This window comes from Leptinotarsa decemlineata, unplaced genomic scaffold (assembly GCF_025532065.1).
Source record: "Leptinotarsa decemlineata unplaced genomic scaffold, Ldec_3_MD MMD2_tig00000010_RagTag_RagTag, whole genome shotgun sequence".
In the NCBI taxonomy this organism is placed as follows: Eukaryota; Metazoa; Arthropoda; class Insecta; order Coleoptera; family Chrysomelidae; genus Leptinotarsa; species Leptinotarsa decemlineata.
In genome coordinates this window covers 12,450,151-12,462,950 of record NW_027412538.1, presented here as the reverse complement: position 1 = coordinate 12,462,950, position 12,800 = coordinate 12,450,151, and the positions used below count along the sequence as shown (strand labels likewise).

The window sequence follows — 12,800 nt, the reverse complement described above, 5'->3', positions numbered from 1 at the left end:
TTTCTTTTACAATGACCGATATATCATCAGCATATAATACAATATCTTCATTAACTACATTTGGTATTTAATTTGTGTACAGTACATATAATAATGGGCCTAGGATGGATCCCTGTGGCACAACTTTCTTTATCACAATTGATACTGATTCAATTATCCCCGAGATGTCATTTTCAATGAATACTATGAACACAGTATTCATACAGAATCAACAGTTGTTTCTTTCAACATTGCTTATGCCATCTTTTTCTTTTTAACCGAAATTATAGTGAATAAGATCGATTTTCAGGAATACCTCTATCAAATTTGTTTTTGGCATTATAAAATGAGTTTTTAAAAATATTCAGAAACTAGAAGAGTTTGAAATCTAATAATTTCTGGTACTGTTCTTTATAATTCGATATCTATTCAAATCATCAACAGTAGTTTGTCGATAGATTTAGAAGAAATTAAATAACTCAAGATAAAATTGAATACAGGCTGAGTTTAAAGATATAATGAGCAGATTCTTTATTTTGTAGATGGAAAAATATCTGGACGTGGAAAATAAAACTGAAAAATAAAAAACATTCTTTTAATTAGTTATGAAAAGTAGCAAATAACAATAATAAAAAAATTATTAAAATTTCTATAATACTTAAATATACACATCAAGATTTATACTTTTTAATACAATGATCAATGGAATTCGCAATTCTTATTGGACGGAACCTTTACAGTACATAAACTAAATCTATGGAAAGTAATCCATGCTTACAAGGAAACAGGCACTTCGTTTATTCAAGAATCTACAAAAGTGAGATAAAACATCAAAAATACTTAGTCTTAAAATGGAGAGAATCAAAACATAAAATCCACAAGAAAAAACAAATAAATCGTTGGCATAATCAACCTGCATGAAGGCAGCATCAAAACAATTCTGCACAAATATATAAATTTAATTCGAAGGTACAACATATATCAAACAAAATCAGACGTTGAACGAGAGTCATTTTTGTGGAGGAAAATCAGTTTTCATATATTTCAGACGGAAGATGAAATTATGTAAAGAAGGTCGAGATAATGAGTCAAATTGTTTCTGAAATCTATAAAAGTATCGGAAAACTGGGTGACGAATACAAAATGTCAAATTTGAAAATTAGGCAAAAATACGTGTGTGTAAAAAATTTATAAAATCTATTTAGCTGAAAGATCTCCAGCAACACTATCATTAACAGATAACAGACATCTCGATTGTCGAATACACCTGACAATTCAGTAAATTAAAGGAAAAACTATAGTAATCAATTGCTTCCTTTGTTTCTTCGGAACATTATTCCCACTTTATGCTTTTGGATTTGTTATCTGTATCTGATGAATAACCTGACATCATGCGGATACTCTTCTACATAGTTTTAGCCTGCTGGCAGTTGGAAACTTTATTTTGAAAATGAAAAAACGTAATGATACATTCAACCTACATCCTGCCTCAGGTTCAAAAATTTAGCCAATTGATAAGTGAAAATTGTCAAGACTTTTGATGAAAACGACTGGAAAATAAAAAAGAAGAGAATATGTACAAATAATACTCTTATTTACAAAAATAAAAATGAGATTCTCTGCACTTCAGTATTATCAGAAATACAATGACTATTGAAGAAACATAAGTTGTTGATAAAATATTCGACGGGATGAAAAAATCCTTATCTTGGTTTTGAATAGTATTCTAATACTTTGGCAGTACCCACTACTTAGTAGGGAATACTAATTGAATTTTTTGATGGTCCTCGAATTGAACATGTCCATTTGTTTTTCCCTGTCAAATATCATGAACCGTTTTTCCAAGATATTCTACTGGAAAAAATATCCCAATGTGGCTAACAACACCAAACTCAATCCAAAAGTTTTCGAAAGCCTAGTCATGCTGGCACTATTACATTCATCTTCTGAACAATAACATTCCTCCCAGTATATTCCATTCTCATATACTCCCCAGTTACAAACTCCTGTGACTCCAGTGTCAGCAACGGAAGCACATCTTCTGATGACCTGTCTCCACCGGCCGTCCCCTGCAAAAAATATAATAATAAGTACGACAGAAAAATAGAAGGATTTCATACACTAAAAGGAACAAAGATAATATAAGGTATAATTGGAACCATGAAGTTGTTTTCTTGAAGATTCATGAGATGAAAAACATTTACTCACATATGAATCCTTTGGGGCTTTGCTGAGTAACTTTCATACAGAATGTTCCAGGCATATGACTCTCTTCACTGTTACAGTCGATTGCAATGTGATTTCGTTTGTCAAACTTCTTGTATGCTCCGCAATTATCATCGTTTGGGCCATCCTCATCAGATCCGCATTGAAAACATCTAACTGCTTCACCTGCCATAGATTATAGTGAAATATTTTTTTATCTTATATGATGAGTGTTGTACACATACCTATCCTAATAACTGATAATATCAAGATGAAACAGGAAACAAATAAACTACTTTTTATCATCATTTCAACCCTCTTGAAGTATATTTGCAAAAGTTGCTCAAACAGAATATTTTTCACTTGAATCAAACGGGCGTATCCTAATTATAAATTGTCATCAATATTATTGTTTTGCTCAACCTCAAACGTCACCGTCAACTGTCAAACGTCAACTAAGCAAAATTAGGATCTGTTCCGTTTCCTAAAGAGATAACCAACGGGAAACAAATGATATAAAATTTTCATTTCACATATACTTATTATTCTTCCAGAAAAAAGGAGTCGAAATTGAGGTTTGAATATATCATTATAAAGGAATGATGAAATTGAGTTTGAATTTTTGAGCGTGATGAAAAATTACTCATGATTGTATCTGGGGCAAATATTAAAATTATTGTCACTCCGGTCTTTGGGTACAGGGTTAGTGAATACTAATCGCAGTAATGAAATACTGGAAAAGCGTGGGTGTGCAAGCCATCTAGGTTTGTGCACTTGATCATTACAATCTGGGAAACCATTGATACTTGTAACAAACAATCAGGCCCAGCTGTATAATAAAAGGTATACTTGGAACATCTGGTGATAATGAATCCAAAACAAACACTAGAATGCTTTTGATTCAATTACCTCGATATTGAGCAACTTCAAAACTCATTAATACACTTTATTGTATAATTTTCACTATGAGGGTTTTACAAAAACCGCGATACGTTTTTCGCTATACAAAAGCTTTTTCGCCCTTTTTCACCCTTCACGGTAAAAATCATACGATAAACTCTAATAATAAGTTTTAATATGAGTTTTCATGAAGCGTCGGCCAGTTCTATTCCATTATTGAGCAACTTTGTCCAATTTTGTTGGAACGAGAAGAATGCTCCTACTTAGATTCAGAGAAATTTTCTATACTGGTGTTATAATAAATAATATTACAACGTGCAAATGTGACTGAATCTGAAAAGTCATGAGTTTTAACAGATTTTAACAAATTTTGCTTCTCCTGACCTATTCTTTCATATATGTTCATTATTGACTGCTCTATAACTTTTCTCATTCAATTTCTTCATTCAATGCTTGTTCGTCAATTTGTTATTGTCCTATAGTCGCCTTTCTGTGCTGATTGCTGATGAGTCCTACAGTGGATTCATATAATTGAAATTTGAAAAGTTAGCTCGTTTCTATTGGTTAAAGCCGTCGACATAACTTTATGTCGTTGGTTGAAGCAACCCATTGGAAATTTTCTGATTAATTAAAGAACTCGCCTAATTTGTCATTTTGATTAGACATTACAAACAAGTGTTTATAGCCTGTTGTCTGTTTGTTTTGTGTTTAAGTATTTTTGTGTTTATTTAAATATTTTTATACCACAATTTGTAATAAACTGTAGTTATCCCTAAAACGTTTGTAAATATGAAATTAATGTTTGGAATAGGACTGATTTGCGTTCTAATTTTGGTGCAAGAAGGTAAAAATTTTGTAATTCAAATCACTGTTGATAAAATTTATTGGTTTCGCTATGAACTGATTAAGAACACTGGTTTGATTCCAAAATTTAGAAATTTTGTAAGGGTTAGATTTTTCAAATGCACAAATATATCAACTCTTCATTATTAATGTTTTGCTTAGGTTACGCCCATTTCAGTGAATCACCTCAAGTTTCAATAATGTAATTTTTCTTCTTGGATCTCTTACAACGTGTGCTTTCAGGTTCATCAATCAAGTGTTGGGATTGCCGTTCAGATGCTGATCCAAAATGTTCAGATCCTTTTGATAACACCACCTTTGCTATAACTGATTGTAAGACTCTGAAAGAATTGGACTACCTCCCTAATATTAGACCAACAATGTGTAGAAAGATCCGTCAGAAAGGTAAATATGCCTGTTACAGTCTATTTAGTAAAACTATCACACTAAGGTGTTACTTGGTTCATTATCTCTGATTAGGTGGTGCTCTGTCATTCACCGTTTTCGAAAGCTCTTTAGTGATCTTCCTCGTCTAACACTAATGACTGTATATCTTTTCAGTAAACGGGGTATGGAAATACATAAGAAGTTGTGCGTATCTTGGAGAGCCAGGCATTGAAGGTGACGAACGATTCTGCTTGATGCGAACCGGAACTTACAATATCTTCATGGAATACTGTACATGCAATACCAAAGATGGATGTAACACCTCATCCCTACTGAAAGTATCACCGGTGCTTGTTTATGGCTCTATTTTTTTCTTCATTTTGAAAGCTTTGAGCTGATATTTTTGAGATTACTGATACGATTTTCGAACATTATTCAACCACTTACTAGTTTTAAAAAGAGTAAACTTCAAGAACGGGGACGAGCCGACAGTGTTGAACAATAAAATACTCCGAAGGATATTGTTGATGTCGAGATGATACAGGTGAGGTAAGGTAAGACAAGTGTGTGATACGGCCTCAGAAAAATTGATATTTATTTCACCTATGAATCTCCTGTTTTCCATTGTGAAGTTTTTTTTCTTCAACCTCGAAAATAATCAGCATTTTATTCAAAGAGGTTTTTCAAAAGTGCATGTAGAGCCACCAAATGGTTTGAACTTGCTTTTTCGTTTCACCAAAGCTCGCGCAGAAAAAGTAACTTCCAACGTGTTTCTCATTCAGAAATTTCAAATTTGGACAAAGATTTGAAGAGTTATCAAATTTTACGACCTTCGTAGAGGTTATTAGTGGAGTTGGCGTTTCTGACAGGTAAGCTGGCATATAGTTCCAAACTCAGCCACTAGAGTCCAGTTTTTCAACTCAAGGTCAAAATTTATGACAATTTATGCACTTGTCTAGCCTTACCTCTATAGATTTATTTTTTGGATAATTTTTCAGACATTTTATTGACATATTTGATGTCCCTTGAAGTATTGGAAAAATTATAGGGGATGTTTTATTGTGATATATCTGAAGTAGAGAATACTCATCACTTGAATTTTTATATATAGGGGGGTCTGCTCAAGATTGCACCATATAGAAAAATTTTATCAATTTGCCAAAAAAAATTTGTTATGTTGCGTAAAAAAGTTCTGCATGGTTTTAAACCTAAAATGGAACCATCAGATATTAAAGTTTTCCAGTCGTATACGAGATTTGTCAAAAAATATCAATTTTATCCAAGTAAAGTAAATATATTTTTGATAATTTCGTGAAATTTTATCTGTTATCTATTTATTTGTTAAAAATTTGATAACTTTTACGTCTCTTAACTTCTGTGTTGCGTTATTTTGCTTTTACAATACAGGTTTCCATTCTAGAAAGAAATTTTCTCACTACATTCCTAATTATAATCGAAGTTATTCCCTGAATTGTTTCCATAATAATTGTTTTCAAATGATCTATGTTTGTGAATGAGCTGTGTTGATATACCTTTTCTCTCAAGTAACCCTAGAAGAAAAAATTAATGGGGTGAAATCTGGCGACCTAGCTGGCCAAAAAATATTGGAATATCTATAAATTATCCTTAATTCCAAGGTATTGCCTTGCTTTCATCGTACTATGATATGTTGCACCGTCTTACTGGTACCATACCTGTTGCCATTCATGTTGCAGGAGAATCACATAATCGACAATTTTCCTAGACAAAAAAATATCGTCTTCTAGCTGTCCTCGGATAAGAAAACAAAATTCGAGTTGTCTGTAGGAGTCTCCAGGTTTTATTGCTTGGATATACTGTGGTTTATACGGATGAAAATTGTTCTGTATGAAAATTTTTGATATTGTATCTCGAACAATGTCATCTGGAGGAGAAAAAGCAGATACATTTGCATTGTTATTGTAGATAAAAAGAAATTAAGATTGTTTTCATGTAATTGGATGTAATTGCATATTTCAACGTCGTTCTTAGTTCTGATAAACTTTCCTCAATAACAATTTTCGGTATTTTGAGTGTTTCCATTGACTTTCCTTCAGATGGATTAGATATGAGCAATTAAGCAGCAGACAGTGTGGCTCCTTGTTGTTATAATCTATATGCACTTTCAAATCACAGTGGGACCACTCACAAAGGGCATTACACAGCAGACACCCATACAGTGGCACGTGTCATGAATACAACGATTCACATGTGTCCCCAATTTCACAAAAATCGCATGTGGGTGATGAGGCATATGTCCTCTTTTATGAACAGGAGGAAACGAAGGTGATTTTTTTCCTCTTTCTCTTTCTTTCTTTCTCTTTTTTATAAATTTAGTTCCTTGAGTTGATTTGTATTTCATGATTGTTCCATAGTTTGAGAGCATGTAAAAGTGTATCAATTCGAACTCAAACTATTTTGAAAAAAAAATAAAACATTTTATTAAAAAAAAACAAAAAAAAGGTCACATACTTGTGAGCCAAATACATATTTCTTGAGAAACTGTAGACGAGGGGAAAAATCTGATGGTTTTTTTTGGGTTGGGTTCAAGACTTTTTATAAGAAATAACTTTTTTTCGTAGAATTAATGATGAAAAATTTTTCCATATGGTGCGAACTTAAAAAAACACACTGTATATGGAATGTTTTAAATTTATCCTCATGACTTCAACTATGAAAAATATAAAATACCTTACTTTAAAATTATCATGAAATTGAATGGGAGTAATTTCTCGTTCAAGCGAGAGCTTCAATTCAAAATTCAGTAAAAATATGAATTTGACATTTTAAGTTGGTCGTTGCAACTTAAAATAAGTATCATGCTTGTATCAAGTTTCATTTCTGATAGTCTCATTTTGAAGTGGTTATTAATTTTCTATCTCTGTAAAATACCTCAGTTGATTCACTATAATCAAAGCAAAGCGCTTGATCAAATGCTTTAGGTATTGACAATTTGGGTTATCAATATTATAATTCCTTCTAATTATATGGAAATATAAACATTATTCCATTCAATTAGGATTTATGATTGAGGTTTCAACTCCAAGAAACTCCAAGAAACAGGATTGAAACTCTCATGATTTATATATTCTTTTTTAGAATTGTTGACAATATCTCATTTATCAACATTTTTGAAAATGCTGAATATTTTATTTTTAATAAAAGTGTTGTTGTTCATAGTTCATTACTTATAAGTTATAACTGATCTGAAAAATTACGCATATTGGTAGGTAATAGTTGGTCTGAAAAGTTCATAGGAGAACATAGAAAAATTTTTTTTTGATGAACGATTCAAAGATTACCCCTTCATCGGCCTTAAAGTTATTTCCAATGAGCATTCTTTCTATTCCTTTTTATCCATTTTCTTCAAACTAACAAAAGTTGCTTGGCTCAAAATGTTCTATCCCACAAACTAATAGTCCGACCTCTGAAATTCGTACGTGTCTTTTGAAGGTTAGGGTCAACTGAAAATCATATGGATTCAATTCTAGTAGCGCCATCTATATGTTGTCCTACCAACTTTTCAGTCCATCTATGTTTTTCTTCGTTTCTTGTTTAAGCATTTCTTTTGGCTTTAACTGTATTTTGAAGAAAATGATGATTTGCTAACAAAGAAATGTTGAATATTGTAAGTTGTAAAAAGTTAAGAGTTATACTTATGTTACATCCGTCCAGAGTAGTTTTTTATTAGTTTTATATAAAGATTTTTTCAAATAAAATACTCTTTTAATTTTTCCCTTTTTTTTTTCACCTAATGAATACAAATCATTAAATTATAAAACAACAACAAACATTAATTGGCGCTCCAGGGCGACTTCATCGATTCCAGTGGGACATTTGCTTTTTCAGCTGCAGGAAAACCCGGAAAAACCTGAAGCCCCACATCATCTGAAGATCTTGATCTGCCAATGTCCTCTCTTTCATAAAACAAAACGTATGGTATAATGACTGCATGAAGATTATATCAATAGTCTGCTAGATTGAAGTGTTCATCAATTTCGAAACTTCGTAAGAGTTTGGGGCTTTCGTCAGCAGGGCCCAAAAAATTACCTTTTGTAAACCCACAGAGTTGATAAGGGTATGTGAAATTATCTACCTACAATATAAAAATGTACTTATTTCTTAACTTTCGTCTCTTTAATCATCATTGTTGTGACTAGCCGCACTGACCTTGCATACATAATCGTCAACAACATTCGTAATAAATACGATCTACGTCGATATGGAACACCTTCAAATAAAGTGATTGGAGTTAATACAATTTAAAATGAAGTCTGTGATAACTTTTGGTATATTTTTTATTATGAGTTGTTTCTTGAAAGAAGGTAGGTGAGATTTATTGACAATAATTAACCCCAGTTCTATATTAAACACGGATGAGTACGGTTTGCCTCTAGCATTTTATTTTACTGTGTTCTTTGGGCAGAGAAATTCGCTCATGACTTGTCCTTCTAAATTTCACTTTCCATTTGAAACATGTGGGACTGGAGTCAAAATTTTGAGATTGAAGTCGGAGTTTCGAGTTTAATGTGGAAATTTCGAGATCAAGTCGAAATTTTGAGTTTAAGTCGTATTTTCGAGGTTAATTTCAAGGTCAAAATTTTGAGAACGAAGTCAAAATTTGGAACGGAAAGTCTAGTTTGAAGTCATAATTTCGAGTTTGTTTTGAAATTTTGAGTTAAAAGTCGTAATTCCCAGTTTAAAGTCAAAATTTCAATCAAAAAGTCGTAATATTTCGAGTTTAAAGTCGTAATCTCGAATTCTAAATCAAAATTTTGATAGCAAAGTCGAAATTTTGAGTTTTAAGTCGTAATTTCGAGTTTATTGTCGATATTTCGAGTTCTAAGTCAAAATTTCGAGATACCAAATCGAAATTTTGAGTTTAAGGTCGTAATTTCTAGGTTAATGTTTGAATTTAGATTTGAAAGTCAAAATTTTGAACTGGAAGTCAAGCTTGATGTCAAAATTCCAAGTTTATTTTAAAATTTTGAGTTAGAAGTCGTAATTCCCAGTTTAAAGTTGAAATTTCAATCAAAAAGTAGTAATATTTCGAGTTTAAAGTTGTTATCTCGAATTCTAAGTCAAAATTTGATAGCAAAGTCGAAATTTTGAGTTTTAAGTCGTAATTTCGAGTTCATCGTCGACATTTCGAGTTCTAAGTCAAAATTTCGAGATACCAAGTCGAAATTTTGAGTTTAAGGTTGTAATTTCTAGGTTAATGTTTGAATTTAGATTTGAAAGTCGAAATTTTGAACTGAAAGTCAAGCTTGATGTCAAAATTCCGAGTTTAATTTGAAATTTTGAGTTAGAAGTCGTAATTCTGAGTTTAAAGTCGAAATTTCGATGGAAAAGTCGTAATTTCGAACAAAAAGTCGTGTTGATTTGAGTTAAAAGTCGTAATCTCGAGTTCTAAGTCATAGTTTTGAGACAAAAGTCGAAATTTTGAGTTTTGAGTCGAAATTTCGAGTTTAATATCGAAATTTCGAGTTCTAAGTAGAAATTTCCAAGTCGTAATTTAGAGTTTACAGTTGCAATTTCGAGATTAAAGGCGAAAATTCGAGTTAAAAGTCGTAATTTCTAATTTAAAATCGTAATTTCTAATTTAAAATCGTAATTTTGAATTTAAAATCGTAGTTTCGAGTTTAATGTCGAAATCCCGAATTCAGACTCAAAATTTTGCTATCAAAGTCAAAATTTTGAGAAAAAAGTCAAAATTTGGAGCTGACAATCGAGTTTGAAGTCGTAATTCCGAGTTTATGTTGACATTTTGAGTTAAAAGTGGTAATTCCCAGTTTAAAGTCGAAATTTCGATGAAAAAGTCGTAATTTCAATCAAAAAGTCGTAATATTTCGAGTTTTAAGTTGTTATCTCGAATTTTCTAAGTCAAAATTTTGAGATCAAAGTTGAAATTTTGAGTTTAGGTCGTAATTTCGAGTTTGTCGACATTTCGAGTTCTAAGTCAAAATTTCGAAATACCGAGTCGAAATTTTGAGTTTAAGGTCGTAATTTCAAGGTTAATGTTTGAATTCAGATTTGAAAGTCAAAATTTCGAACTGGAAGTCAAGTTTCAAGTCGTAATTCCGAGTTTATATTGAAATTTTGAGTTAAAAGTCGTAATTATGAATTTAAAGTTCGAAAAGTTTTGGGATCAAAGTCAAAATTTTGAGTTTTGAGTTGAAATTTTGAGTTCTGAGTCGAAATTTCCAAGTCGTAATTCAGAGTTTACAGGTGTAATTTCGAGTTAAAAGTCGTAATTTCGAATTTTAAATCGTAATTTCGAATTTAAAATCGTAATTTCGAATTCAAAATCGTAGTTTCGAGTTTAATGTCGAAATTTCGAGTTGCAGCATTTTCAATGCACCTAACGACGTCATTTCAAATTTAGAATCACCATGAACTTTTTGATCTAATTCGTTTCCAGGTCTGTCTATAAGATGCTGGGATTGCAGATCAGATACTGATCCGAGTTGTGCTGATCCTTTCAATAACGCAACCCTACCGTTAACCTATTGCGAAACGTTAGCGAATGACCTGACCATTGATCTCAACAGATGTAGAAAAGTTGTGAAAAAAGGTGAGTACCACTAAGTCTAAGATATCGTTACCTCTCTTCATTTTATTTCAAAACTGTCAATGTTGATTCATTTCATTATTTTCATCAAAAGAGTATTACTGGAATTTTTTCCCAACACCAAATCGTTATTTTTAACACCTCGACACGTGTTTCGATCACAAGGTGATCATCAGCTGGGTACCTATATATGTTTTCTCTGCTAAGATAAGGGAACGAACAAAGATGGCTACACTGTAGGTTGATGGACTGACACCCATCAGAAAACAACTACTCCCCTGGCTAATACCACGAAGGGCAAGAATCCACATATATTTGTCAACTTCTTGGTCATCGTTCATGAAAGTCATGATAATTGCTTTCGATTTTTACAGAAAATGGTGAATGGGTAACATTTAGGAGTTGTGGCCGTCGAACGGATCCAGAAATTCAGGGAGACGAACCGTCGTGCACGATAAAATCAGAAAATAATATGCAGTTGTGTGTTTGCAGCAAATTGGATGGATGCAACATATCTTCTATAGTTCAAGTGTTACCTCTGCTGATGGTCTTTACAATATCTTTTATTTTTATTTTTAATTTTGTCTAATTGCAGAATATTTCAAAATGAAAACATATGAGTAACATATATAAAAATTTGTAATTAGAATTAACACATTTTATTCAAGCTCTCATGCTGTTTTATTGGTTTCCACCCATTTATAGAAATCGCCGAGATGCATAAAATTTTTCCCATATCCTACGGACTTTTTTTGTAGAAAATTATGGAGTTTACTAGAATTTTTCAATTACTCTTGGAATTTTATAGTTGAACCAAGTCGAGCAGAAATAAACTTTTCATAAATTTTCTCAGAACTTTATTTTTTCACATGACGGAAATTACTTTATTCATTTTCAGATTTGGTTCTGTTCCAATAAATTTGATCACGATGTCCTAAATCTCGATATATCTAATACATTTTTTCGTTCAAAAATCAGATCGATGATTAGAACTCCGATGCAAGAAATCTGATCGCGCTTTTTTATCGTATCTCAATTGATTTATGAATTATAATAAGCTTTCAAACATGAAGAACAAGGTGATAATGAGGAAAGGAGAACAGAACTTTTAAAACTCGATATAAAATATGAATAAATTTATTTTCTCAAAAAATAATACACAGTTGTTTCGTTACGTTGTGTAGAAAGAGAAAAAATACTTAAAAACGATTTTAATGTTTATTGTATTGACAATGAAAATTCAAATAGTAAAACTCATTAATACAGTTTATAATATAATTTTGACTATAAAGGATTTTACAAAAACCATACAATAAACTGTATTAATGAGTTTTAACGTGGATTTTCATCAAGTATAGGCCAGTTCTATCAAATTGATATTTATAGTTGTGGAATTGGCCGCGGTGGTAGTGCGCCCGATTCACGATCGGAAGATCGTGGGTTCGATTCCTGCCTCGACCAGATATTTTTCTCGAAATAATTCATCTGGTTGAAGCTGGGATGATTCTGCAACCGTGTTAGGAATCACACGTTAAAAGCTAAGACCTCGTTAGTCCTTAGCTCGCAAAAGTTTCTCAACTTCTGAGAGTTGTCGTTCGTATGGTTCAGCTGATTAACGGAAAAATTGAAAAAAAATTGGTTACTTTATATAATATAATTATATAAATACATGTGGTAGAAAAAAATTGGTAAGTAGCAAATCCGTTTTTGAGAAATAAAAAAAATTGAAATTGAAAAAAATATATATAATTATATAAACACAATTGGTAAAAAAAAATGGTAATACCAAATCCGTTTTTGAGCATTAAAAACATTTATTTCAGAAATGATTTTTTTAAATCATAATGTGCACCAAAAATCATGTTTACAAAAATAAATTGAATTATTTCATAAACAA

The 12,800-nt window shown here is 31.7% G+C and overlaps 3 protein-coding genes across 4 annotated transcripts in view; 2 read left to right on the top strand and 1 right to left on the bottom strand.

Annotated features, from left to right (window-relative positions):
- Positions 1–12,800, top strand: part of LOC111510203 (myrosinase 1) — a 408,217-nt gene that overhangs the window by 150,805 nt on the left and 244,612 nt on the right. The gene's annotated exons all lie outside the window — the stretch shown is intronic.
- On the bottom strand, positions 561–2,627 carry LOC111510181 (UPAR/Ly6 domain-containing protein crok). The gene is made up of 3 exons (XM_023166070.2): positions 2,430–2,627; positions 2,188–2,370; positions 561–2,048 (listed from the first exon to the last, which is right to left on the bottom strand). Exons 1-3 carry the CDS (start codon positions 2,491–2,493, stop codon positions 1,831–1,833), a joined length of 465 nt encoding a protein of 154 aa, XP_023021838.2. The 5' UTR covers positions 2,494–2,627; the 3' UTR covers positions 561–1,830.
- On the top strand, positions 3,736–11,575 carry crok (crooked). 2 transcript variants are annotated; one of them, XM_074171472.1, is made up of 5 exons: positions 3,736–3,928; positions 4,171–4,332; positions 4,489–8,410; positions 10,754–10,906; positions 11,278–11,575. In XM_074171472.1, exons 1-3 carry the CDS (start codon positions 3,874–3,876, stop codon positions 4,710–4,712), a joined length of 441 nt encoding a protein of 146 aa, XP_074027573.1. In that variant the 5' UTR covers positions 3,736–3,873; the 3' UTR covers positions 4,713–8,410; positions 10,754–10,906; positions 11,278–11,575. The 2 variants fall into 2 exon arrangements, with proteins under 2 accessions (XP_074027573.1, XP_023021840.2); XM_023166072.2 differs by lacking the exons at positions 3,736–3,928; positions 4,171–4,332; positions 4,489–8,410 and adding an exon at positions 8,504–8,657.